Source organism: Triticum aestivum, chromosome 7B (assembly GCF_018294505.1).
Source record: "Triticum aestivum cultivar Chinese Spring chromosome 7B, IWGSC CS RefSeq v2.1, whole genome shotgun sequence".
Taxonomy (NCBI): Eukaryota; Viridiplantae; Streptophyta; class Magnoliopsida; order Poales; family Poaceae; genus Triticum; species Triticum aestivum.
The window spans coordinates 650,530,554-650,555,995 of record NC_057813.1 but is presented as its reverse complement, the minus strand read 5'-3'; the positions used below and the strand labels follow the sequence as shown (position 1 = coordinate 650,555,995).

The 25,442-nt window shown below is 44.0% G+C and overlaps 1 protein-coding gene across 1 annotated transcript; it reads right to left on the bottom strand.

The window, feature by feature from the left end:
* Positions 1-7,282: 7,282 nt before the first annotated feature.
* LOC123159676 (protein PECTIC ARABINOGALACTAN SYNTHESIS-RELATED) lies at positions 7,283-17,277 on the bottom strand. Its single transcript, XM_044577497.1, has 11 exons — positions 16,866-17,277; positions 16,730-16,780; positions 16,542-16,626; positions 12,181-12,257; positions 11,870-11,958; positions 11,624-11,743; positions 10,639-10,755; positions 8,427-8,570; positions 8,216-8,339; positions 7,925-8,116; positions 7,283-7,743 (listed from the first exon to the last, which is right to left on the bottom strand). Exons 1-11 carry the CDS (start codon positions 17,196-17,198, stop codon positions 7,381-7,383), a joined length of 1,695 nt encoding a protein of 564 aa, XP_044433432.1. The 5' UTR covers positions 17,199-17,277; the 3' UTR covers positions 7,283-7,380.
* Positions 17,278-25,442: the final 8,165 nt, after the last annotated feature.

Here is a 25,442-nt window from a genome sequence, read left to right as displayed (position 1 = left end):
TTTCATATAAAGTGCATTGAATACTATGAGAAGTTTGATTCTTTATGATTGTTTTGAGATATAAAGGTGGTAATGTTAGAGTCATGCTAGTTGGGTAATTATGAAATTGAGAAATACTTGTGTTAAAGTTGGCAAGTCCCATAGCATGCACGTATGGTAAAAGTTGTGTGACAAATTTGAAGCATGGGGTGTTATTTTGGTTGCTTTCCTTATGAGTGGAGGTCGGGATCGCGCGATAGTTAACTCCTACCAACCCTTACCCTAGGAGCATGCGTAGTAGTACTTTGCTTCGAGGGCTAATAAACTTTTGCAATAAGTATATGAGTTCTTTATGACTAATGTGAGTCCATGGATTATATGCACTCTTATCCTTCCATCATTGCTAGCCTCTACGGTGCCGTGCATTGCCCTTTCTCACCTTGAGAGTTGGTGCAAACTTCGCCGGTGCATCCAAACCCCGTGATACGATACGCTCTATCACACATAAACCTCCTTATATCTTCCTCAAAACAACCACCATACCTACCTATCATGGCATTTCCATACCCATTCTGAGATATATTGCCATGCAACTTTCCACCGTTCCGTTTATTATGACACACTCCATCATTGTCATATTGCTTTTGCATGATCATGTAGTTGACATTGTATTTGTGGCAAAGCCATCGTTATAATTCTTTCATACATGTCGCTCTTGATTCATTGCATATCCTGGTACACCGCCGGAGGTATTCATATAGAGTCATATTTTGTTCTAAGTATTGAGTTGTAATTCTTGAGTTGTAAATCAATAAAAGTGTGATGATCTTCATTATTAAAGCATTGTTCCAAGTTAGGAAAGGATGATGGAGACTATGATTCCCCCATAAGTCGGGATGAGACTCTGGACTTTGTGAAAAATAAAAGAGGCCAAAGAAGCCCAAATAAAAAAAGAGGCCAAAGAAGCCCACAAAAAAATAAGAGAAAGAGAGAGAAGGGACAATGTGACTATCCTTTTTCCACACTTATGCTTCAAAGTAGAACCATGATCTTCATGATAGAGAGTCTCCTATGTTGTCACTTTCATATACTAGTGGGATTTTTCATTATAGAACTTGGCTTGTATATTCCAATGATGGGCTTCCTCAAAATGCCCTAGGTCTTCGTGAGCAAGCAAGTTGGATGCACACCCACTTAGTTTCTTTTGTTGAGCTTTCATACATTTATAGCTCTAGTGCATCCATTGCATGGCAATCCCTACTCCTCATGTTGACATCAATTGATGAGCATCTCCATAGCCCGTTTATTAGCCTCATCAACGTGAGACTTTCTCCTTTTTTGTCCTCTCCACACAACCTCCATAATCATATTCTATTCCACCCATAGTGCTATATCCATGGCTTACGCTCATGTATTGAGTGAGAGTTGAAAAAAGCTGAAGCGCGTTAAAAAGTATGAACCAATTGCTTGGCTGAAACCGGGGTTGTGCATGATGGGAGTATTTTGTGTGACGAAAATGAAGCATAGCCTAACTATATGATTTTGTAGGGATAAGCTTTCTTTGGCTATGTTATTTTGATAAGACATGATTACTTGTTAGTATGCTTGAAGTATTACTATTTTTATGTCAATATTAAACTTTTATCTTGAATCTTTTGGATCTGAAAATTCATACCACAATAAAGAGAATTACATTTAAAATTATGTTAGGTAGCATTCCACATCAAAAATTCTGTTTTATCATTTACCTACTCGAGGACGAGCAGGAATTAAGCTTGGGGATGCTTGATAAGTCTCCAACGTATCTATAATTTTTGATTGTTCCATGCTATTATATTATCTGTTTTGGATGTTTAATGGGCTTTATTATACACTTTTATATTATTTTTGGGACTAACCTATTAACCAGAGGCCCAGCCCAAATTGTTGTTTTCTTGCCTATTTCAGTGTTTTGAAGAAAAGGAATATCAAACGGAGTCCAAACGGAATGAAACCTTCGGGAGAGTTATTTTTGGAACAAACACAATCCAGGAGACTTGGAGTAGACGTTAGGGAAGCTTCAAGGAAGCCATGAGGGTCCAGGGCACGCCCTACCCCCTGAGCGCGCCCCCACCCTCGTGGGCCCCTCGTGGCTCCCCTAACCGACTTCTTTCGCCTATATATATCCATATACCCCAAAAACATCGAGGAACACCATAGATCGGGAGTTCCACTGCCGCAAGCCTCTGTAGCCACCAAAAACCTCTCGGGAGCCTGTTCCGGCACCCTGCCGGAGGTGGAATCCATCACCGGTGGCCATCTTCATCATCCCGGCGCTCTCCATGACGAGGAGGGAGTAGTTCACCCTCGGGGCTGAGGGTATGTACCAGTAGCTATGTGTTTGATCTCTCTCTCTCTCTCTCTCTCTCTCTCTCCCTCTCTCTCTCTCTCTCGTGTTCTTGAGGTGATACGATCTTGATGTATCGCAAGCTTTGCTATTATAGTTGGATCTTATGATGTTTCTCCCCCTCTACTCTCTTGTGATGAATTGAGTTTTTCCCTTGAAGTTATCTTGTCGGATTGAGTCTTTAAGGATATGAGAACACTTGATGTATGTCTTCTCGTGCTTATCTGTGGTGACAATGGGATATTCACGTGATCTACTTGATGTATGTTTTGGTGATCAACTTGCAGGTTCAGTGAACTTATGCATAGGGGTTGGCACACGTTTTCGTCTTGATTCTCTGGTAGAAACTTTGGGGCACTCTTTGAAGTTCTTTATGTTGGTTGAATAGATGAATCTGAGATTGTGTGATGCATATCGTATAATCATACCCACGGATACTTGAGGTGACATTGGAGTATCTAGGTGACATTAGGGTTTTGGTTGATTTGTATCTTAAGGTGTTATTCTAGTACGAACTCTATGATAGATTGAACGGAAAGAATAGCTTCCTGTTATTTTACTACAGACTCTTGAATAGATTGATCAGAAAGGATAACTTTGAGGTGGTTTCATACCCTACAATAATCTCTTCGTTTGTTCTCGGCTATTAGTGACTTTGGAGTGACTCTTTGTTGCATGTTGAGGGATAGTTATATGATCCAATTATGTTATTATTGTTGAGAGAACTTGCACTAGTGAAAGTATGAACCCTAGGCCTTGTTTCCTAGCATTGCAATACCGTTTACGCTCACTTTTATCATTAGTTACCTTGTTGTTTTAATTATTTCAGATTACAAAAACCTTTATCTACCATCCATATTGCACTTGTATCACCATCTCTTCGCCGAACTAGTGCACCTATACAATTTGCCATTGTATTGGGTGTGTTGGGGACACAAGAGACTCTTTGTTATTTGGTTGCAGGGTTGTTTGAGAGAGACCATCTTCATCCTACGCCTCCCACGGATTGATAAACCTTAGGTCATCCACTTGAGGGAAATTTTGTATTGTCCTATAAACCTCTGCAATTGGAGGCCCAACAACGTCTATAAGAAGAAGGTTGTGTAGTAGACATAATACGGTAAGTAAACCGACTCCAAAACAGTTCTAGTAGCAATTTTTCTCCATTTTGGAATATTTAAGAAAATAGGAAAATAAGAAGTAGTCCGGGATGGACACGAGGCATTTTGCACTAAGTATGATCACTACTTGTGCATCTAAAATCCTTTAAACCAGTTTTGCCACATGAGTCCACTATACCTACCTATATGCGGTATTCTTTTGTCGTTCTAAGCAAATTTGTATGTGTCATCTCTAATTTCAAAATAAATTTCTCTTTTGTGTGCTCGTACCGCTTGCGAGGCGGGGTGAGGTGGCCAATATTTTCCATGCTATATGGGTTGTTCTCACGATGAGTGTTTATTCACTTGTCATTGCACGAGAGTAAGGCAAAGGTATTAGGGATGCTCAGTCCTGAAATGAAAAATGAATTTACTTTATGTTGTCAAATAATAAATTCCTTGGAAAGTCTTGGTATGGAGGGCACCCGTGGATACGGTTAGCCATGGAAAGTGAAAGTATGGTGGAAAAAGGAATAAACTTTATTTTCTGTTTGGGAACCGCCTATTATATATCTAGCATGAAAAGTGTTGAGAGCTCTAAGTCGTTTTCTTTGGTGGGAAAAGTATGCCTCTCAAAATGTTTTTATCTCTCAATTTTCGCTTTGAGCTCTGACACCTCTATAAATCCCTACTTCCCTCTGCGAAGGGCCTTTCTTTTACTTTATGCAATTTTTATTTTGAGTCTCCATATTCTCTTATAAAGCACCAACTAGGGGGCACTATGATCATACTTGAGCACTGGGTGTAGCTAATATGCGAGTGTGTTTCATGAATGGATCAATGGTTGAGCATGTTGGGCTAGGGATAACTTATTTTAGCATTGATATTTTGAAAGACATGGTTGCTTGTTGATATGCTTGTGTATTTAAGTCCTCGTGTCAAAACTAGACTATTGCTTTGAACCATATAAAAGTTCGGAAGTCCATGATGCAAAGATAATAATATGAGATGACATGATAGGCAGCATTCCACATCAAAAATTCTCTTTTTATCATTTACCTACTCTAGGACGAGCAGGAATTAAGCTTGGGGATGCTGATACATCTCCAACGTATCTATAATTTTTGATTGTTCCATGCTATTATATTATCATTCTTGGATGTTTTATAATCATTTTTTGGTAATAACCTATTGGCATAGAACCAAGTGCCAGTTGCTGTTTTTTGCATGTTTTTTACATCGCGGGAAATCAGTATCAAACGGAGTCCAAACACCGCGAAACTTTTTGTGGATTTTTTATGGACCAGAAGACTCTCGATGGGCCAGAGCAGCATCTGTGGGGTCCCCGAGGGGGCACAACCCACCAGGGCGCGCCTGGGGGCCCAGGCACGCCCAGTGGGTTGTGCCCACCTCAGTGGCCTCCCGCACCCCCTCTTTGCCCTATAAATTCCCAAATATTCCAAAAACCCTTGGGGTTAACCTAGATCAGAAGTTCCGCCGCCGCAAGGCTCTGTAGCCGCCAAAAACCAATCTAGACCCCGTTCCAGCATCCTGCCGGAGGGGGAATTATCTCCGGTGGCCATCTTCATCATCCCAGCGGCCACCACGATGAGGAGGGAGTAGTCCACCCTCGGGGCTGAAGGTTTGTACTAGTAGCTATGTGTTTAATCTCTCTCTCTCTCTCTCTCTCTCTCTCTCTCTCTCTCTCTCTCTCTCTTTCTCTCTCTCTCTTGTTCTTGAGATGTCACGATCTTGATGTATCGCGGGCTTTGTTAATATAGTCGGATCATATGGTGTTTTCCCCTCTCTATCTTGTTGTGATGAATTGAGTTTTTCCCTTTGAGATTTTGTTGTTATCGGATTGAATACTTTTATGGATTTGAGAGCACTTGATATATGTCTTGCAATTGAATACTCATGGTGACAATGGGGTATCGTATTGATTCACTTGATATATGTTTTGGCACTCAACTCGCGGATTCCCGAGGTGACATTGGGGTAATCTACGCATAAGGGTTGATGCACGTTCTTGTCTTTATTTCTCCGGTAGAAATCTTGGAGCACTCTTTGAAATTCTTTGTGTTGGATTGAATATTAAGAATATGAATTTTTTTGGTGTTATTTTAGTACGAACTTTTGGTTAGATCGATCGGAAAGAATAGCCTCGTGTTATTTTAGTACGAACTCTAGGATAGATTGATCGGAAAGAATAGTTTTGAGGTGGTTTCGTACCCTACAAACAATTATGTCTTATGTTCTCCGCTAGATAGGAACTTTGGAGTGATTCTTCGTTACACGTTGAGGGACAGTTATATGATCAAATTATATTAGCATTGTTGAGAGATTGCACTAGTGAAAGTACGGACCCTAGGCCTCATTTTCAAGCATTGCAATATCGTTTTTGTGCCCCTTTACTATTTGCTAACTTGCTGTTTTTATTTATTCAGATTATAAAAATATATTTCTACCATCCATATTACATTTTTATCACCATCTCTTTGCCGAACTAGTGCACCTATACAATTTGCCATTGTATTGGGTGTGTTGGGGACACAAGAGATTTCTTATATTTGGTTGCAGGGTCGTTTGAGAGAGACCATCTTCATCCTACACCTCTCACGGATTGATAAACCTTAGACCATCCACTTGAGGGAAAATTTCTACTGTCCTACAACACTCTGCACTTGGAGACCCAACACGTGTCTACAAAAATAAAGTTGCATAGTAGACATCACCCCACCCCACCCCCCCTCAAAAAAACAAAAAAACCAGGTCCTGAGCAGCTGACGCGTGGATGCCTTTTGGTCCCGGTTGGTGTTACCAACCGGGACTAAAGGCCCTCCTGCCTGGACGCCCCGCATCGGCCACGTGGAGCACCATATGTCCCGCGTCAAGGTGTTCGTCGACGTCGGCATCCTCCAGAGGTCGTTGTTCGTCGATGACGTCGACGGCATGCTCCGGAGGTCGTACTACGCGCCCGAGCGCATGGAGTGGATGCGCCCCGCGCTGGAGGACATGGTGGAGGAACCGTGGCCCGTGCGCTTCACCGGCATGGAATTGCACCTGCCAGAGCCGATGCGGCGCGACCATGATAAAGACGAAGCCGACGATGATATGGACGCCGGTGAGCGGCCAGTAAAGCGAAGGAGGGTTGTCGCCGCCGGGGAGGATTGCCCCATCTGCTTGCAGCTGCTCGAGGGCGACGACCTCGCCGCGTGGCCCGGGTGCGGCAAGCCCCACGTCTTCCATGGCGCGTGCTTGGAGAGCGTCCTCGTGGAGAGCAAGACGTGCCCTATGTGCAGGCGCACGCTGTACGTCGAGCCTAAATAAACTCTAAAGCAAAGAGGCTCGACCCTAAATAAACTCTAAAGCAAAGAGGCTCGACGTTCGGCAAGTTGTAGTACAAATGTCCAACTAGCTGTTCTTCAGAAATTATTTGTTCTGCTGAAGGATAGCATTCTTGGGTTTCATGGTCAGTTCATCAATGAATGAATCATGTCAACTGTATTTGATTTGATTAAGGAGCTGTTCGGGAAACCACCAGCTCCGCCAAATCCAAGGATCCGCGGAGTATCCGTTTCGCTGCTCCATAAATTTGAACTGCGGCTTGGGCTGCTCAGGGAGCGGAGTCACGGAGCGGGAGGGACTCCGAACAGGCCCTAAATCTCTGTAACTACACCGTTGAAGTGAAAATTGTTTGTTCAATCATGTAATTATTATGCACAAACTATTTTTGGGAAATTCATATGCATCAGCTGAACTTTCATATACATGTAGTGTTTCTAGATGAAAAACTCTACACAAACAAAACTGGACGTGAAAAAAAATAGTTATATGAACTTACAGTTATAGGATGGATCTGTATGAACAAAGGAATTAATTAAGCTATGCACAATCACTTGTAGTCTATATAGTTTATGCTCTACACATGCAATGGGAGAGAGGGTTCTCCCAGAGGTCATAGTGCGGGAAGGTGGCCTCGGGGAGGCCTGTTCGTGTCTGGTGAGTGATCATCACATCCTCCACGAAAGTCGCCCATGGCATGTAGGGGTCGCCGAAGAACTTCGACATGAGCCCCTTGTCCGGCTTGATAGACTTGAGCCTATGTCGCCCCATATAGCGCCGGAAGCCAATGATCAGCTTCGCAAAATTGCCGCCATGGGTCATGACGAACACATCCGACTTCAGGCATACCAGGAAGTCCAATGCAGCAAGGCTGGTTACATGCTTCTTGAAATGCTCTATCTCCTCCTTGCTTGCGAGATCTTCTTTGGTAACCTGCAAGGAACAAAGATAATGGGTCAGTTGTCTCTACAACAAATCCACCTGCTAATGGTTGCTTGCCCATCCATAGGTAACTGTCTCAGTTTCCTTTCTGAATCTGTAGTTTCGTGTATGTCCATATAAAGGCACTTTGAAGTTTGAAGGCAACAAACAGGATTTGCAGTGGAACACCTACCAAATTGGGGAACATATTCCTCAGTGGCGCCATTCTATTGTTTCCACCATACACTTGTCCTGATGCAACATATATCTGAGTCTCCTTTGTATATCCCATTGCACGCAGAATGAAACCTATTTCCCCAGGCTCAAGCGGGCAGCGGCCTTCTTTTCTCTTTTCCAGTACTAAAGACCAAAGGTGAGATCCATTCTGCATATATACAAGAGAAATATATGTAACTACTCTACTCTGACCTTGTTCTCTTCAGGCTAAAATCATTTGTCTAGACAATTCACATTAGTATATCACCTTGAAGCGTCTTGGCCATTGTTTCTGTCTATATTCAGCCATCATTGCTTTCTCCTCTCTGGTTCCAGCAAAATCACAAAAGGATAAACCCACCATTCCTTTCTCGAATCTAAGATGAAGAGCCCTTCAAAAGCAGGAATAACAGCGTGAGATATGTAAAAAATTGCCAACTCCAGGGCAGGTTACTCTGAAGATCATGAGCTACACTTACATGTATGGATTTACATTCCCAGTTCGATTCCGCATCCTTGTTGCTAGTTTGTCAGCCATCTCTTCAATGCCAGGTAGAAACTTTAAGGCGTGATAATTAACTCTACATCTGAGCCGGTTTATCTTCATTGGAACATTATCATACCTGAAATGATGAGTTTACATTACACTATGGTCACAAGTCGTGTACAAAGTAGCAAGGAATTAATAAAGAGTCAATTACACCGGTAGTGCTAGAACTTGGCGTAAACGGTCACTTTAGTGCTAGAACTTGCGGCATACATTAAAGTAGTGCAAAAACTTGGCTTGAACGTGCAAATATGGTGCAAATCTCGTTTATATACGTCAGCGAAGCTGACGAGGCATGACAGCGTGGCATAGGGCCCGCTGTCAGTGACCATATGGTGAAGATTGGGCGTGTGGTGTTCTCTTTTGCAATAAAAACCTTAAATTTTTATTTCTCATTTTTTTCTCACGTAAAGGCCCCTGATCAGGTGTACACACAGTATCTGCGTGTGGCATTGGGTGGTCCCACCACCTATCAGCCAAACATCACAAATTTTATTAGTATTATATAGAAAGAAAAATAGGAGTCGGGCAAGGATTCGACCCGTTGAGGTATAGTCAGCCGAGAGCACGGCTAGCCAACACAGCAGATAACAGTTGTTACTCAGCCTTTATATCTTTGTTAAATAACAAAACTAAGAATTCTAATTCAAAAAAAAAAAATACAGCCGTGGGATTTCATGCCAGCAACCTGACAGTTACCACGAGGAGGACCTAGCAAATACTATAGAACAAACGGCATTTCGTGCCTTAACAGGATTGTTAAGCTTTATACAACAGTTTAAACATGTTAGTTTTTTTATTTCCTTCTTTTTAGCCCCACAAAATGTAAACTATAAGTGTACGCATAATTGTAAATACGTTTTCATTTGAGAACCTGTAGTCCGAGGCACACTAAGCTAACTTTTTGCACATATATTTATATTAATTTCATAATACATATCTAATTTTTAGAAAACACACAAATTTTATTAAACCAACATTAAAACATTAAAGCTTGCACAATTTTATATACAACATGAATATTTTATAAAAAAACTTGTAATTTTTGGAACTGACATGATAATTTTTTAAATACACATATTTTCTAAAATTACTTTGATATTTTATTTAATATGAAAAACTTTTTAATCATACAATTAATTCATAATTTAATTTGATAGATTTCTTAAAATTAATATATGAGCACTTTTTAGTCTAATATATTCTATTTATATGTACATTATTTATAATTACAATTTACATTTCTTTACAACTTTCGAAAAGTGAAAAAAAAACATAAATTGTAGCCCAGGAGAACGTTCTGTTAGACATAAACTGTAACAATTATATTTACACATGAGAGTACATAGTTGGAGTGGCACGCCCTCCTAATTGTTTTACCTGGGTAGCTAGCTTGAAACCCCATGAGCGTAACACTTACGATTAAAATTCTTTAGTTATGTTATTACTTAATTCAAAGATATAAGACCTCCGTATGCTTCAATGACGTGATGTGAGCTCTTTGCGGATGGTTAGCTGCGCACATCGTTTAGGCTGAAATCACTGGTACGAATCCCTTGGCGGATTATTTTTCATTCTAATAAAATTAGTGATGTTTTACGGACAAGTGGGACCCACCAGATGCCACATATCACACAGGAGCCTTTTCATGAGAAAATAATAATAGTAAACCAAGGTTTTTTTTTTGCAGTCACTGACGGCGGGCCCTATGCCACGCTGCCATGCCTTGTCAGCATCGCAGCCGTATACAAACGAGATTTGCACCGTATTTGCACGTCCGAGCCAAGTTTTTGCACCACATTAATGTATGCCACAAGTTCTAGCCAAGGGGGAGAGGGGTAATAGGGAGCAATAGACTTGACCACAAAGACTCTAATGTGAAGATTTAGTCACAGGGCTAAGCAATTACTCCCTCCGTTCCTAAATATTTGTCTTTGGGGATTTCAAATGGATTACCACATACGGATGTATATAGACACATTTTAGAGTGTAGATTCACTCATTTTACTTCGTATATGGTCATTTGTTGAAAACTCTAGAAAGACAAATATTTAGGAACGGAGGGAGTACTATGTAACAAATCTGAAGATATATGATCAGATAAAGCCATGAAAATATCTTCATAAAATGATGTGAAGACTTACCCCAATCTATCAACGAATGGCTTGATAGACATTATCTTTTTCTCTTTGATCCTTGGAAGTACATTATCAACATAAAACTGCGCTGGTGCATATTTTGGGATATTTTTTACAGTACGTCTGTTAAAATCAACATAAATAATTACAGACGTTACAATTAAGTATGACAATATGTTGGCACGAAATAAAAACAACATCAGCAAGCAAAAACAAAGAAACATACATAAGCACATTTATCTAACCATGAAGTAAATGTAGAAATAGGCACCATTTTGCAGCTGGCAGTACTGACATTTAACAAAATTTCACAGGCAATAGTCACAGAAATTGACAGAATTTAATCACCACGAAAAATCTTATCCAGCAGACAGACCAGATGTATTGAATGTTGATAACCCAGGTTGCAAATAAAAGGAACTATAGCTATGTCAGCCAGCAAACTATCATGCCACACAATGTACCAGTGCCAACTAATTATGAATAACACATATGACAGCAGCTACTGTAGTTCAAACCGCTATAATGAACTGGGATTGCAGTATCAACCAGCATGGCTAAATTATCTAATGATTGATAAAAATGTCACAAAGTGGAATGAGCAGAAGCAAAAAAACACTGTGATCCCCTCGCACCCTCAGAACTCACGGCATCCAATATAATAATCTGAATTGGACAAGCAGACTTATACTTGTTGACTGTTGTTGAATTAGCAATTTCTTGCATAGCAATATAACAAACATGAGAAATGCATACGTAAGTTTGTAAAAGAAACTGCAGAGCACAAACAAGCAGCCGAAGTCACCTAGTTGGCTTGTTCATATTAATACACTCCAAGAGTAATTGTTCCCTCTAACAATATTAGTGTCGATTTTAACAAAAGAAAACAATGCTTTAAAGATGAACACCATTCATGTGTTTAAACTTTAGCATCAAGCTTTCAAACTGAAGGCAGCTAAGACAGACCAAAAGATGAAATGAAGAAACTAACCTTATACTGGTGAACAGCTCATCTTTTTCTGTGAACCAGTCAGGAATATCTCGAACAATGCGCACATCATCCTTCAAATAATTTATAAAATGATCTACATCGAAGATATCTTCAAATTTCCTGAACATACAAGGTTGCCAAATATTAAACACTTTTGCCAGGAGCCAACATGATAATGGATACAAGTTAGAAAGGGGCATAAGCAAGCAGGAGTCCATTCAAAAGGAAATCAGAATTATCACTTACGTTTGATCTTTCCATATTTGATCCTGCTTCAGCACAGGCAAAATAAGTGTGGCGTTCATTATCTTAGCGATTGCAACAGCATTGCATATCTGCAAATATATCAAGTAGTGCAATTAACTGACAGTATTCGATACAACTTGGGCAAGGTAACATTTACTACATAAGCAAATGTTGCATAACAAATCATTAAATCTATGTCCTTTGAATTGAAACCGAAGCATGGAAATAACATAATAGTAATAATAAACATGTGTTATTAAGGCCAAAAAAGGTTCAATAAACTGATAAATGTGAATAGGGCACGTACGTACAGCTATGCGTTGCTGGTTTAATCCACCCTCAGCATGAATAAAAATATACCCAGACGTTTCGTTCTCTGACACAAGATCTGCAGAATAGTAGAGAGAAGACAAAATTGATACTCATCAGGATGCAACCATGGTTTCAGGTGAATGGTTTTTGTATTTTTCTTAAGCTATCATGATGAACAGAAACAGAGGATAGGGTACCCAAACAGTTTCACTTCAATCTTAGTCAAGCTATGTAGAGAACTCCTTATCCCCAAGAGGAAGCAACATGGATTATGGTTTCATGAAGAAAGCTCGTATGTTACAGGTGCAAAAAAGGGGTAACAAGATTTGAACAACCTGTTAAAGAAAGAAACATAGACAGGGTATTTTGTTTCTGGGTTCCATTTCCACTTGTGCTATATCCCATTTTTCTGATGTGTTTAATTCTGTCATACATCTGCTTGGGTTGAGGGAGATTTACATGACAGGTGGTTGCTATACCTGGTCTAATAAACAGGAAAACCCAACCTTAGAAAAATTGGATAGAGTGCTTATGTCTCCGGACTGGGAAGACTTATACCCTCTTGCTTCTGTTGCTAAGTTGGTCAAAGAATTATCTGATCATAATCCTTTGTTATTGGATAGTGGGAGAGCCTCCTCTAGAGCACCTGGAAATAGATGCTTTCAATTTGATAATGCTTGGCTTCAAAATCCAGAATTTCTTCCTCTGGTGGCTGAGATTTGGTCTAGGCCGGTGTACACAAACAACCCCATCGATTCCTTGAACATTAAACTGAAGAGGTTCAAGAAATTCTTTAAAGGGTGGGGATCTAATTTGTTTGGTCACAACAAGATTAGAAAGAAGCTTATTAAACTTGAACTTCAGGAGCTGGAAAAGCTCGAAGAGGAAGTTGGGCTATGTGGTGAGGCTTACACTAGGAAACTAAATATCCTAGTAGAGCTCAATGATATGTATGTGGAAGAAGAACTCCATTGGCATCAACTATCTAATGAGAGGTGGTTATTGAAAGGAGACAATAACACTGATTTTTTTCATAAGGTTGCTAATGGGTGTCGTAGGAAAAACTCCATGATCTCCCTTGAATGCAGATCTGTGGTTATAGATGGAACCAAAAACTTATTAGCCCATGCCACCGAATACTATAAGAACCTTTTTGGACCGGCCCCTGGAAATATTTGCCAAATTGATGCAACTCTATGGTCTCAGGAGGAAAAAATTACTCCTAAGGACAATGATGATTTGACCCGACCTTTTTCCCTTGAGGAGATCAAGAAGGCTCTGTTTAGCATGAAAACTAATCGGGCACCTGGCCCGGATGACATTCCTGTTGAGTTTTATCAACATTGCTGGGAAGTGGTTGCCCAGGATTTATGGCATATGTTTGATTGGTTCTATGAGGGCAAGTTGGATGTGCAACGCCTGAATTATGGCATTATAACCTTGTTGCCTAAATCTTCTGATGCTAAGAGGATCCAACAATATAGACCCATCTATTTGTTGCGTTGCCCATACAAACTGCTCACAAAAGCCATGGATATTAGGGCTAGTAAATATGCAAATAAGCTGTTCAGTATTCAACAAAATGCCTTTATTAAAGGGAGACATATTGTGGATGGCATTCTATCTTTACATGAGATTTTACACTATACTCATGTCAAAAAACAAGTAGGTGTAATTCTCAAACTTGACTTCGAGAAAGCCTATGACAAAGTCAATTGGGAATTTTTACTCGACTGTCATAGGAAACGGGGGTTTGATTCTAAATGGTGTGGGTGGGTATCTCAAATCCTTAAGAATGGCACAGTTAGTGTCAAAATCAATGATGAGGTGGGGCCCTATATTCAAAGTGCTAAGGGGGTGAGACAGGGTGATCCTCACTCCCCTTTCCTCTTTAATTTAGCAGCTGATTGCCTCACTAAGATGGTGCTTGCGGCTCAAAAAAATGGTCTTATTAAAGGGTTGGCTGTCAATCTTATTGAGGAGGGGGTGGGCATCCTGCAGTACGCAGATGACACTGTGCTATGTTTTGAACATGATATTGAGAAAGCTGTCAATATCAAGCTCTTGCTTTATCTCTTTGAACTCATGTCAGGGCTGAAAATTAATTTTGAAAAAAGTGAGATATTTAGTATTGGAGGAGACAACAATATCGATCTAGCATATGCGAATATGTTTGGCTGCCAAGTGGGCACCTTGCCTATGAAATACCTAGGTGTACCAGTAACACATTCCGTCCTCAAGAATGCGGATCTAGACTTCCTTGATGGTAAACTGATCAAAAAACTTGATGCTTGGGCTGCCTATGCGGCTTCCTCTGGGGCCAGACTAACCTTATTGGGATCCAGCCTTGATGGGATTCCATCGTTCCTTATGTTGATGTTCCTCTTCAATAAAACCTTTATTGAAAAGAAAGAGAAACACCGTCGTCGATTCTTCTGGAGAAGGAAGAACAAGAAACATGGATATCATATGGTTAAGTGGGCTAGAATTTGCCGATCTAAGAATATTGGGGGGCTGGGAATCAAGGATTTACATAAACAGAATATTGCCCTACTAGTTAAGTGGTGGTGGAAGCTCGAAACTAGCGACGGGCAATGGCAGCGTATTGTGAGAGCTAGATACTTCAGAAACAAGACTGTGGCTAATATACGCAGTCGTTTTTCTGATTCTCCTTGCTGGAAGGCTATCATGAAAGTCAAGGACTCGTATATGGCTGGTAGAAAGGTCAATATCAATAGTGAAGATCTGAGCAGGGTATGGCACGACCCTTGGATAGAGAACACTGTCCTGAAAGATCGATTTCCTGATCTTTTTAGCATCTGCCAAGAACAAGAGAGTACTGTTATATCCTGGGTTAGGAATAATTATACCCTTGGATTCAGACGGAGATTGAACGGTGTGTTGGGTGAGCAGTGGGCTTGGGTGGTTGCGGAAGCTAGAAAATTATCATTGAACAGTTCTTCAGATACAATTTCCTGGGCATTTAGTAGTAAGGGGAAGTATACGACTAAATCTATGTATGAGTGGTTGGAAAGAAACTTATCTGGTCCCAATTATAAATGGGTGTGGAAAGCAGCCATTCCATTGAAGATTAAAATCTTCTTATGGCAACTTTTCCAGAATGCTGTGCTTACACGGGATAATATGCGCAATAGAAAGTGGCCTGGGAACCCTGCTTGTTCTTTTTGTACCAATGTAGAGACGGCTAATCACTTTGTCTTTACTTGCCCACTTGCTCGTACCGTTTGGGGGGTTCTGGGTTTAACAGTTGGCGCGTCCTGTTGCCCTCGATCCCTATGGCAAAGTTTTATCTGGCTATATAAATTCTTCCCAGGGGGAGAACAATACTATGTGATGATCGTAGCTGCCATATGTTGGGGGATCTGGTGCCTCCGCAATAAAGTTACTTTTGATAAATATGTTGCTCGCACTCCCCTGGAGGCTGTTTTCACTGCTTGCTCGTTCATGTTGTATTGGGCAGGGCTGCTCAAAGACGAGGACAAAGCAAAGTTCCAAGCTGGAGTGAAGAGGTTGGCCCAGGCAGCAGCTGCACTGGCGGACAGAACCTTTCCTCGTAGCAGACCTCTCTTGGGAGAGAGGGATGGGATCAAGATTGGTTAGCTGGGATCTTCGGTTGGGCACTTTCGTCGTTTCGGCTGGCCACAGGGGTCTGATGCCCGCTGGTTTATTGTTTCGTGGTAGTTCCTTTTGCCTAGATGTCGAGGTGTACTTGCAGTTCTATCCTGGGAACCTGTTCTTCATAGTTGGGCAGTGGCTTGTTTTGTGTCATCAGGTTTTCGCCCCATGGCAGATGATCCGTTATAGGATCTTCTTGCGGTGGGTTTCCTGATGATGCACCAGCTCGCTCCACCCTTTTCAGTCCCCTTTTAGCTGTTGCGATCATTTCCATTATGGTAGTCTTTAGCTTTTGTGGTACGGTACTAAACAGACCTGTGAACAGACTGATGTATTTCCGTTGATTGCAAAATTAATGGAAAGGGGTGTGAGCCCGGTTGGAAAAAAAATTCCACTTGTGCTCTCACAAATGCTATCATAATTTTATCCTCATCTCAAAGTCAGTCATTCACTTTTATCTCTCCCGCCAGCCAACTTACGCATGGTATATCTCCTTACCAAATATACTAGTATGTCTAGCCTCTAGCAGGCCAACTGTTCAAGTTACTTATGGTCCTGATCGAATTTTATCAACTATCCAGGCACCATATCGACTTTGCATTGCAGTAGTATCAACATAAATGGAAAAGACACCCAACAAAAATTAAATGGAGAATATACAGCCGTACAGTTATGGAACATCTTTGATCGCATTTCTACTAGAGCGATTAATTTCAGCACTTGCCTGAGATCTCGTCGCTGCGTCGCTCGGCACATGGCTTCCAAGACGTGGCAGCGGCATGCGGATTCTCCCACAGAGAGTTGCTCACCTGAACGGTAACAACACCAAGCCAAGCCAAACAAACAAACGTTAAAACAGATTGCACGCACAAATATCCACCCAGATGCAAGCTGAGATCAACATCACTTTACCCCGGGGCACTGGAGCCGAATCCCATCCTTGCGGCACAGGTAGGGCGCGTTCTAGGGTCCAACAACAACACGAATGTAAGCAAGCATCAGGGATCCCGATGAGACGCAGCGAAGATCGACGGGATCGAGGACTCACGAGGCGCGACCAGACGGAGGTGGCGGAGACGAGCGCGCCGAGGGCGACGCAGGCGAGGACGGCGAGCAGGATCCGGTAGGAGGGCGGGGCGGAGGGCGACCGGGGGTCCTCCAGCGTGAGGAGGGCGCGGACGGCGGCGGGGAGCGGGTACCTCTGGTGGAGTGGAGGGGGCGGGCGCAGCGCGCCGTCCTTGCCGCCGTCGCCGCCGCCGCGTGGGGAGGAGAGGAAGGGGGAGGAGGCGGAGGCGGAGGCAGCCTCCGCGTCGCGCTTCGCGGGCGAGCCGGAGGCGCGGGCCGCCGCCGCCGCCACCGTGCCGTGCCGCAGCTCGGCCATGGCTGCGTCGGTGCGAGGAGTGGGAACTGTTGGGATCTCCCGAGCGACGTGCCCGTCGCCCTCCACCAGTGTGGGTAATCGCGAATCCGCGACCAGGTTCTCTTTTTCAGCGGAAATTTCGTCAAATTTTCGAAAAGTTCAGCAAAAAAATTTACACAACTGAAATGGGAAGATGATCCGAACTCCTAGTATGCTCCCGGAAACTATTGCTGAATTTGGGTCATTTGGATGAACTGACATCATCACAACTGATTTTTTTTTTGCAGGGGAACTGAATTTTTGGTATGCCCATGGTGTCGACTGTATTCGAAACTAGGAATCCCCGTTTGTTGTCGACTTTTGTATCTATTGCGCACTCGTGGCATTTGATCGATTAGGACTTATACGCAACCAAAATTGGCACTCGTGTCATTTGACTGGCCGGCTAAGTTTCGCGGCAAAGCCACGGGGCAATGGGTCCTTCCGGATTGGATTGACCTCACTGGCGCTTCCTAGTAGAGTTAGATGGCCTCCCCGACTGCGTGCATAATTGCTCTCTCGTTCCGGCGGTGGGAAGAAATTTGTACACGACATCGTGTGTGCAACATGGAGGAGGCGAAGAATCACCCCAAGACTAGTTTGTAATTACAATTTCTTTCAAAACTGATGAAATCTTAAAAGGCAAGATGTCTACCCTGGATGTCACCCCAGCGGCGAGAGCTGGCATATCTCCCACACTTCCATGGCCCGCGCCGGCAGCTGGGACGGTGGCCCTTTCTGTTGATGGTTCCTTCCAGAAGGCCGGCGGTTCTGCAGCTGCTTGTATGGTTCTAAGGGACAGTGAAGGAGCAATCCTTTTCGCAGCCTATCGATTTATCTTCCACTGCAATGATTTACTGGAGGCGGAACTGCATGCGTTAATGCAAGGCATTGCACTAACTATACAACATTCTGTCCTCCCGCTGGTGGTGCAGTCAGCTTATGGCCACCTAGTGTTGGAAATAAAGGACTTGTTAGGTACCAGGGAGTTTTTTCCTCTAAAGATTAGTCGTTCTTAAAATAGAGTTTTCGATCGACTGGCCAATTATAGCCGCACAGAGCGAACTACTGTTGTGTGGTTGGGCTCAGTACCGCCATGTATTGAGGATATGTGGCCTCAAGACTATAACTCTATAATCTTGCAATAAAACTCCCTTTACCCCCGCAAAAAAAGTGTTTCTTGCAACTTGGATGTTTAGTAACAACATAGTGTTAGTTATATTATAACAAAAAGGATGCCTCAAAGGGATCATGTGAAAAGTATATGACTAATGATAGGCATTTTGATAATATCACAGTTTTATGCCTTTTTTAACTCTATGGTTTTATGCTTCATACTAATATGTTGTAACGAAAAGAAATAATCAAAGCAAAATGTCCAAGCGTCAATTCAAAAAAGGGCATATATCTACGAACGAGGATTACCATTTACATGACCATATTGTCCTATGAACCATCAAGTGGAGTGTGAATAGTTGTGGAGGCGATGGAGCCGGCACCTGCGTAGGCGGTCGGGCGGATACATGAGGAGTGGGAGAGCATATCGTGCCCCAATGTTGTGGCAAGGTAGGAAAAAACACGTGCGGCCCCACTTTGCATGCACGCGTCCAACTAGTGTGGCCAAATGGTCAACATAGGCTGAAAATGTTGAGCTCGGTGTCCATATTGTCACACTCGGAAGTATTCACTTACCATAAGTTTAATTTTTGAATGCGCTTGACGAATGTGTATATAAGATACAAGTATAATTGTTGTAGGCGCATTTTATTCAATCCATTGTGGATGTAACTTGCAAATTATAGAGTTCGCAAATGTGTTGATGTGATTATGAAAAAAAATGGTTGTGATTGTTCTTTAAGAAAAACATATGCCTCTAATCAATATACACAAAAGTGCCAAACATAATAGTTAATGAACATAACCATCCACCGCGACATATGTGCTTGCCAAGGTCAACGACTATACTCCCTCCTTTCCGGTTTATAAGGCTCAATTCAAAAATCTCACCAACCAAGATAGATGGTGAGTGGTGAAATACTTTTTGTAGTTTGCAAAAGCACCCAATTAATGCTCAGTTTTTCTCAAAAAAGTATGTTTACCAATGCATTAATTGCAATGCATGCATGCATAAATTACATGCATTAGTCAATTTTTTCTTAATACTTGCATGCAATGATTTAATGCACCTTGGAATCTGAACATGTGATGGGAAACAATAAAATTGAGCCTTATAAAATGAAAAAACTAAAATTTTGAGATAAGCCCTATAAACCAAAAAGGAGGGAGTATATGTGCTTGCCAAGGTCAACGGCCATTAGGGAACCATGACCATCATTATTCGGTCAGGAGAAAGAGGGGAGACCTCTAGGTGGGGTATGTTTCCTAACAATAACACCACATAATCCCTTGATCAAGAACTCATAATGTTTTGGTTCGGTAATTAGAGTTGGGGAATGGGAAATTGAAAATCTATTGTGTGGTTATTAGGAGGACTCTAACATTGATAGTGCATGTTGCTACGCCCATCCAGCTTGATTCGTGCATGATAGTGTTTAAAATTATGTTAAAATATAAGTAGACAAGTAGTAATATTTTATTATATTATATTGAGTGTATTTGTAGTGTAAGTTGTTACTTATGATTGATCATATTTTTATGTGCGTTTATAGTGTAAGATGTTAATTATAATAGACCATAATGTTTGTGTTTCAGTGTCCATCGATTTGTCCAATAAACCGAGACATATTTTCGCAATATATATGTCGCGGGATGATCCCGAGTAGCCCCAAGACGGCGATACGACGCTTCAGAACATCGGGGCATCCAGCGTCCCTTGGTCCGGCTGCCCGGCTGCTCCGGCCGGCTCGCCATCCGGCTGCTCCAACTGGTCTGCTGCGCAGAGTCAACCGATGCATCGACCCGACACCAACAAGACGGCATACCGCGGCCATACCATGGCCACTATTGCTGATAAAGCATACACTGTTCACTCGTCATACGCAACATCATGTATAGTGTTACTTATCCTTGCGCACTAGTGCATAAAGTGACCCAAGGAACACTGCCTTGGAGAGGAAGTCATTCCCTTGCCCAAGAAGGCACTTACTTGGCCAAGGGGACGAGCACTCTCACACACACATAAATGCTCACCCACGATTCCTTAGCCACACACTCACGCATACATCTATCCATGCCCATTCGGCCACAAAAGGCAACCCACGCCCTCTCACACTCACACTCATATGCATGAGGCATGAAGCTCATAGCTCCCCACTACCTTCTGTAAAACGACTTCAAGAGTAACTCTGTATTGCTACATACTTCACATATATTTCAGACATGCAGGAGTAGGGGTGTTACCTCCCAACGAAGGCCCCGAACCTGGGTAAACCACCACGTGTTGCTTGCCCAATCATGTTCCCTGATCTCCACTGCAGTCTTGCCCTCACCTCAAGCCACCCCTGTGACATCTGCCGTGACGCGACTCACCCTGCGAGAACACCATGACAATATATCATCATGAAGCATAAAAGTTAATTTTACATGACTAAACCAAATGTTGATCTTAATTGAATAAGTGTTTTTAATCAACTTATATGGTGGTTGCTTCTTGAACCTAATAGGCTTGAAGTTGCTTCAAGTTGTAAATACACGTGTTGCAACATCTGCCAATTTTTATGGAAGAGTTGAAGATATGAAGGAAAATTAAAGACGTCAATACAATTGAAGATACAAAGCGTGCTACCACAATCTGCAAATCATCTGCCAAATAGCCTAATGTCATAAATCCACACACCTTTGCTAGCCAAGTAAAAGATGGTATTTCTAACCTGCTATCAATGCATAGTAGCTGAATGTCTAACTGGTGATAGGATCATATCTTGCTTTAGTATTTATCATCTGGTTTCTTCACCAGAGACAATAAATTGCTGCTGAAAAAGGAACCATAGTTTCAATCTACCAGCATTATCACACGCTTTCTTTTATCTGATACTTTTTCATTCTCAGACAGACACAACTACAGATAGGATGGAAACATGGCCAACAATTTATGTTGTTCTTGGTATGAAGTGGGGGTCGAATATAATCCATAAAAATAGATATGCAGCTATGCGCACTAAAAGAAGTTAAACAAGTAGCAGGTAGAAATTTTTATGGAAACAACAATGATCGATGCAGCTTCCATGCTTGTTTGGCACCTTGATGATCCATAATATGCATAATAACTTTTACTAATATATTGTTTATATATACGTATATCCAAGTATGAATAGTCAACCCCACACACTTACAAAAGTCAAAACTTGTAAGTATGAGGAACAAATCCAAAAAAGGGCTAGCTAATTCCTGCCCCACTGCTAAGATATTTCTAACACCACCATGTTATAAAAGGATAATGTAATTTTTTTTAAACACACTACGGCTCAGTGTCCACGCAATCTTTGTGGCCGCAATCTTTGTGGCCGCGACAATACAGAACGGCAACATAAGATAAAATAAAAAGGTTGTTCCATCACTGATTGTTGTCATGGTGCCGAGGAATGTTTCCATTGTGAGGAAGGAATCACAAATGAACGTTAATTAGCAATGGAACATAAATGTACCGGATGCAACCGGACAACTCCATAGTATTAGTTTGTCATTCATATATGGAGGAAACATTATTTATTTATTTTCAAAGATGTGCTGACAATAAACAGAGAATGACTAGAAGTCTAAACCGTTTTCCAAAGTATCGTGTCAAGAAAATAGATAAATGATAATGCATTTGTTGAAAGCGGGAGCCAAAAGACGGTGGTGACGAACTGAATTGGATTAGGATCAAATAAATGCTAATGTTCGACACAGCAAATAGGTTCAGTTATTAAACTTTGTAACAAAGCATACATAAAGTGGCAAAGCACCTGAAACAATTATAATTTTAAATTTCTATACATACTTCGAGGTGCTTAAGTGAACCTGGTTGAAGTATTTTGTGTTGAGGAAACCCTTCAAATTGTTCCAGATAAACTTGAACATACTGCCCACATTCACAACAAAAATATGATGCAAGTTGAACACACTGCCCACATTCACAAAAAAAATGATGCAAGGTCTGTAGTTTTAAAATTTAAAATTATTACTGCAACACACCATAATACTTCTTTTAAATTATCATACTTATACACCATTACTCTACACTCTAGCAATGCTCGAGGCAAAGCACATCACGGTTAGCAGAAATAGGTAGAGTTAGAGTGAATAAACAAAGGTTAACCTGCCCCGGAGCCATGTCTTAACTCCGGTGAGAGCGGGATGAAAGACGATCATACCATGGAAAACTTGACATAATCCCAGTTGCCACTGAATATACACAGGGTCCTTATTTAGGGCATGAAGCATGACCAACGACGACAATCAATCACCCATGTAAACACCACCAGAACATAGTTTGTGATATCAACGAAACATCGATCACTCCCAAATGGTTTAAGAGTTTAGAGCATCTTCAGCCGCGCCCTCAACAAGCCTCCCCAGGTGACTTTTCGGCCGCCGGCGCCAAAAAATCGGCCCAGTCACGCCCCCAAGGGCCCATTTTTCGCCGGCTCGGGCCGAAATTGGTGCCGGCGGACCCAACCCGAACCCGGCGCGCTGGGGGGCGCTCGGGGGCGCCGGGTGAATCGTTTTTGGCGCGAAAGAGCCGCGGGCTAGCCGCGTCAGCGACACCGCCTCGTCTTCTCCCAACGCCTCGGTTTCCCGCGGGGAATCAATGGCAAGGCTGCCGCCGGTCAGCTTTGCCATTGATTCCTCACGGGCGGCGCGTCACGGGACGGCGCGCCGACGCCTCCCCTCCCTCGGACGCGTACACACGGGCGCGGCGCGGCTATATACGGCCTCGCTCGCCTCTGATGAGCGCTACCTCTCCCGAGCGCCGCCGCCGAGCTCTCCCCCAGCCCTCCCTCTCCCGTGAGCCGCCGCCCAGCCCCTCCATCTCCCTCCCCTTTCCCGATGGCCGAGCGTTTCCCCGGAGATGAGGCGGCGGCCAACGGCTTCGGCCGCCGCTCGCTCCGCGAACAGGAGTCGTGGCTCCTATTCCAGGAGAACATCCCGGCGCCGTCGGACATGTGCGCCGGGCCGACGGGCTGGAGGCTCAGCAATGGGGGAGTGCCCATTCCCCCATTGCCCGACACCGTGGCCAAACCCTCCTACTTCGCCGACGAGGTCGAGGTCGTGCGCGCCTCCCTCACCGACGCCCAGCTCTCCCACCCCCAGTACGCCGACGACAACCACGCGGCTTGGGTGGCGTACTTCGAGCGCCGTCAGCAGCAGCGGCTGGCGTCACCAACGGCGCGCCGGTGGTCGGCGGCCTGAAGAACAGCGAGGGGCGCCACCTGTGGTGGGGCGCCCCCGGCCGCACACTTGAGGGCGTGCTGACGCACCTCGAGGGCGGCAACAACCCGCCGTTGGCGTACCCCCCGGCGAGGGCAGCCGCCCCGGCGCACCGCCGACGCGACGGGCAATGGTCGCCAAGGAGGTTCGGCGCCTCCTCCTCTTCTTCCTCCTCGCGCTCCTCCTCCCACTCCTCCGGCACTCCGACGCTGCTCGGCGTCAAGGCCGAGCCCGCGGCGGAGACGCCGCTCGGCCGGCGCACTCGCAGCGCCAGCATCGTCATCAACGAGGGCGGCCGGCGCGCCTCCTCGTCGGCTCCTCCTCCGCGCTTCGTCAAGCCAAAGTCGGAGCCGGGGCTCGCGCCGGTGAAGATGGAGTCGGGTCTCCCCGCCGTGAAAACGGAGCACGGCGAAGTCGAGCTCGACGACGACGCGGCCCTTGAATGGGCACGCCAGGACTCCCTGAAGATGGCGAGGGAGCGCCAGTGCGCCGCCCTGCGGCGCTTCGCGCAGCGCTGCCGAGGCCGTGACGAAGGAGGGGTCGTCATCATCGGCGACGACGACGACGACGACGCGCCGCCGCCACCAGTCCGCCATGGCGACGCCGGGGAGGGGTCCAGCAGGGGCGCCCGCATCAAAGAGGAGAAGGCCGACGATGGCGGCGACGACGGCGACTACTCGGCGTTCAGCCAGTTTTTTTAGATTAGTTTATATGTATGTAATGAAAATCCGCGAACATGTCTAATATATGCCCAAGTTTGCCGAAATTTGTCGTGTTTAGCCGAACTTCGCCGAAATTTGCTATATATTTTTATTTTTTGAACGCGCCTAGGGGCGGCGGCTGGGACCAACTCGCCCCCAGGCCCATTTTTTGCGCCGGGTCACCCCCAGGCGGCGATTTTAGGCGCCCCCTGGGGGGCCAACGGCTGGAGATGCTCTTAGGTGGAAAGGATACAAACCCAACGCAACGAACATGGCTGCCGAAGGTACATAGAAGGGAGCAAAATATATGGAGGCAAAAAAGGAAGGAAATAGGGCAATGACATACCTCCTCGACCGCCGCTGCGGTTACACATCGCAGACGGATGAGCTTTATCGCCATTACTTGCCCGCCTCCACGCCTGGTCCGCAACCTTGCAACCTCATTGACTGACGGTTGTTTCCCTTTTCTTGGACGTCTTTGTATCCTCGGGCGCTACATGGGCACACCTTTCGACAGCGGACTGCCATCAATCACCTCTCTCTCTTTCTCTCTAACCTATGGTGGGACTGGGAGGGGTGGGGGTTCGGAGAGCGGGGAGAGGGTTCACGGAGGGGAGTGGATACAGAGCATAATCACCACCGTTCTTTCGGGATACGACGTTAACCCGTAGCAGTGAACGAGAGGCATCCGATTTGACCCCTGGAATAGCAGCCCAAGGACAGTCGGCCCAAGGGTAGCCCACACGGCCACATGGGAGGAAATGATGCATCGGACGGTCAGGCATGTCCAAGCCGCAGGATTCAACGGTGAAAGGCCGCGGACGCGTGAGATGACTAGGGTTTAGGTTTAGTTTTACTGTCCTAAATAAAATTCTTCTAAAAAAAGAAAGCTTTTATCTCTACTCCTAATGTCTCAGTTGGTAGGTCGCGTTCCGGGTTTTATTTTTGTCCCACCATTTTCGTCCCACAATTTTCGTCTGATTTTTTTTCGTTGGTTTTTTTTCGCCGGTTTTTTCGTCCCCTCCCACCCCCTGCCCACCCCACCGGTCTCCCTCCCTCCCTCGAACCCTAGCTTCCCCTCGTCTCCCTGCCTCCAGCCGCACTCGCCGCCGGACCCCAATCCCCGATCTGACCCCCCCCCCTCATGCCCTCTCCA